Below are 3034 nucleotides of genomic sequence, written 5' to 3'. Positions count from 1 at the left end.
GTTCCACACTTGTTAAACATACCACAGTTGTTAAGAAAGCTGACAGCAAAATCCCATGCACCCGCGCTAGTGAGCCCATTCAATAAATCAGTTTCAAATAGAATTGTTTAGTAAAAATAAAGTAACTTCACTATTAATTTTAGTAAGTACACGTGGTGTGAATTTGAAACGGGGTGTAGCGAAGTTACGTAGTTTGTCGAGTGTGATAGAAAAACTAACCGAAGTCACGCCACAGTGATTCTCTCTCCATCTTTGGAAAACGTAATAAACGCATGCCATAACATACACATACCCATGATGAATTAAGTATGTTTCTATGCCCATGCCAGCTCATTTGCCTTCAATTTTTCTTTGGGCTTATATATAATTAGAAATTCCATTTTGACCAGTTAGAAAAAAGTGAAAACCAAGAGAGAGTGACAGAGTGAAGAACAGAACTAAGTGAATCAGAGTATCAATCTTTCAAAGGTATCCTTGTTTTTTAGATTTTTAGATTTTCAAGTTTTTTTTTTAAGGTTTGTTTTTTGTTAGATTTGTTTTTAAGGGTTATCTCGATTTCCTTGATTTTGAGATTTTGTTCTCTCTCATAAGTCTAAATCATCTGTGTGAAAAACCAGTGGGAATTTTGTCATCTTTTGGTAAGAAGAAATCCTGACCATAGATTTATAATCCTTGTTCTTCTGATGATTTGGGTTTTTGTTGTTTATTTATATTTCAGTTTGTTTACAACAATTTCTCTCTCTTTTGTGGAGAGAAAGAAAAGAATAGAGGTGGGGTTTTGAGTCTTGGGAAAAGAAAAGAGGTGGTGTTGAAGGATTTATGTCGGCTGGTGGTGGTTTTGATCTGGTGATTGGTGGAGCTTCTCAAGAGCAGCTCTGGCTTTCTTTTCAATCCCTTCATCTGGTGTTTACAGTGACCTTCTTTTTCTTCATCTTCTTCTCTCTTTGCATGCAACTTTGTTTGCTCAAACAAGGGTTGTTAACGGCTTCGATGCGTTTGAGATCAAAACGGTAAGATCAAAACCATACCCTTTTCTTATTTTTCAATTTTAAGAAATGGGTACTGATTATTTTTCAATTTGGGTTTTTTTTTGCAGGACTGGTTCTGGTGTAGAATGCTTTGGTGCTTTTCATATAAAACGTTTTTTATATCTGTTTCTGTTCTTTAGAGGCGCTTTGACTTAAAACCAAGAAGGGTTTTGAGGGTTTAAGGAAAGGGGGTTTTTGAAGGTTTAAGTTTTTTGGGAATCTGAGGGATTTCATTTTGTTATTTTTGAGGAAATTTTTTGGGTTTATTTTTTGGTTCGTTTGGAAAAATGCCAGGACTTCAAAGGCAACTCTTGAATCAAGATAAGGTGTTCAAGAAAATAAAGAAGAAATCAATCTCTAATCTGAGAGATTTAGAGAGTCAACAAAAGATGAGAAAATTCGTGTCATCTGTTGTGATCCTGATGCAACAGATTCTTCAAGTGATGAAGATGATTCATGTGAAAGGAGAAATCGAGTGAGAGCGAAACGTTTGGTAAGGGAGTTCACTGTTCCTACTGCTTCATCTGAAGCTGAAAGTTCTTATCAGGATAGTAATTACAGCGGCAAGGCTTTGATCAAGGTGGCGAAGTTTCTGAACAGAAAGATCGAAACAAAGACTACTAATACGAGGACTGGTACTACAAAGTACCGAGGTGTTAGACAGAGGAAATGGGGTAAATGGGCTGCGGAAATTAGAGACCCAATTCGACAGGTTCGAGTTTGGTTGGGTACTTTTGATACTGCCGAGGACGCTTCTGAAGCTTACCAAAGGGCTAGAAAGAAGCTTGAATTAGAAATGGACAGCATTGGTTACTTAGAGAAGGGAAACAATAAGGCGTCGAAGTCCACTGTGTCTGCGGCCAAGACTTCTATGTCTGCAACTGGTTCTGTAACGCATTCATCCATTTCTGAGGACACTGAGAGTCATTTCTCTCATTCATCTCCTTCATCAGTCCTTGATGTGTCGACAACTGCAGTTTCGCTTTCCAGTGCCCAAAATAGTTCAATGAAGCCAGAAGATAGCACGGATGCCGCAAAATCTTCAGATGAGCTATGGCAACAATACGAGCATCATCCCTCCCAGCAGCAGGAGGTTACTACAGATATCTTCATGGAGCCAATGGTTACATCAACAAATGAGCAAGACCTCGACATTGGGTTTGAACTGGATTCATTCCTAATGAACGATTTCGGTCAAGTTTTCGATGATTTTAAAGGCTTGGATGATATTCCTTTTGAAGGGTTTGAAGAAGACTGCGGTATAGATGATATTCTCAAGTTAGATTTGAGTCTTGGTGCTGAGGAGCTTTCATGGATTGATGAACATCTCAATATACCCTGCCTTTAAGTTTTGCAGCTAGAAAGTAGTATATTACTCCAATATTTATTAGTTATATATGCCCGGTTGGTCAAATTGTCCCAAGAAACTTAAACTAGTCCTTGGGATTAAGGTTTTGTTATGTGAGTTTTATCTATTAGTTTTTTGGTTTGACATACAGAGAGATCCAGATCTGGAGATTGTTCTTGGGTTTTTCGGTGCTATTAGAGCATTCCCAAGGATTTCCATCTCCTTCTGAGTGAAATGTAACTTCCGAGTGTGTGAGCAGCTTGTTCTTGGTATCTCTAGTTTTGTTATGATGGTCAAACTTATTACTCAAGTTATTGGATCTTTGATCATAAATTCCTAATATATTATATTTATGTCTAATGTTGTGTTCAATGCAATTGTTAATTTGTAAAATGAGAGCGTGTCGTGATGTTTATTTGTTTATATTAATTGTAGATTTATGTTTGCTACTATGTCTTCAAGTGTTTTTCTTAATGGCCGATCTATACTAAGCTTAGTTTAGTGGCATGGAATCAGCATATCAAAATGTGATTTTCTTTGCGCATCTTTAAATGGTTTCTCTGAAAATGTGTGGGGTGGTTGATGCTTGCAAGAATTTATTGTGTATCTTAGTACGCCAGGGAATCATGAAAGTTTACTTTCCATGTTTGAGAAAACA

At 37.1% G+C, this 3034-nt stretch overlaps 1 protein-coding gene across 1 annotated transcript; it reads left to right on the top strand.

Moving 5' to 3' along the window:
- Positions 1–328: 328 nt before the first annotated feature.
- LOC147479587 (uncharacterized) lies at positions 329–2736 on the top strand. The gene is made up of 3 exons (XM_086576440.1): positions 329–468; positions 719–1010; positions 1097–2736. Exon 3 carries the CDS (start codon positions 1825–1827, stop codon positions 2374–2376), a length of 552 nt encoding a protein of 183 aa, XP_086432566.1. The 5' UTR covers positions 329–468; positions 719–1010; positions 1097–1824; the 3' UTR covers positions 2377–2736.
- The last annotated feature ends 298 nt before the right edge of the window (positions 2737–3034 follow it).

This window comes from Coptis chinensis, chromosome 8 (genome assembly GCF_015680905.1).
Source record: "Coptis chinensis isolate HL-2020 chromosome 8, ASM1568090v1, whole genome shotgun sequence".
In the NCBI taxonomy this organism is placed as follows: Eukaryota; Viridiplantae; Streptophyta; class Magnoliopsida; order Ranunculales; family Ranunculaceae; genus Coptis; species Coptis chinensis.
This window is presented reverse-complemented; position numbering and strand designations above follow the sequence as displayed.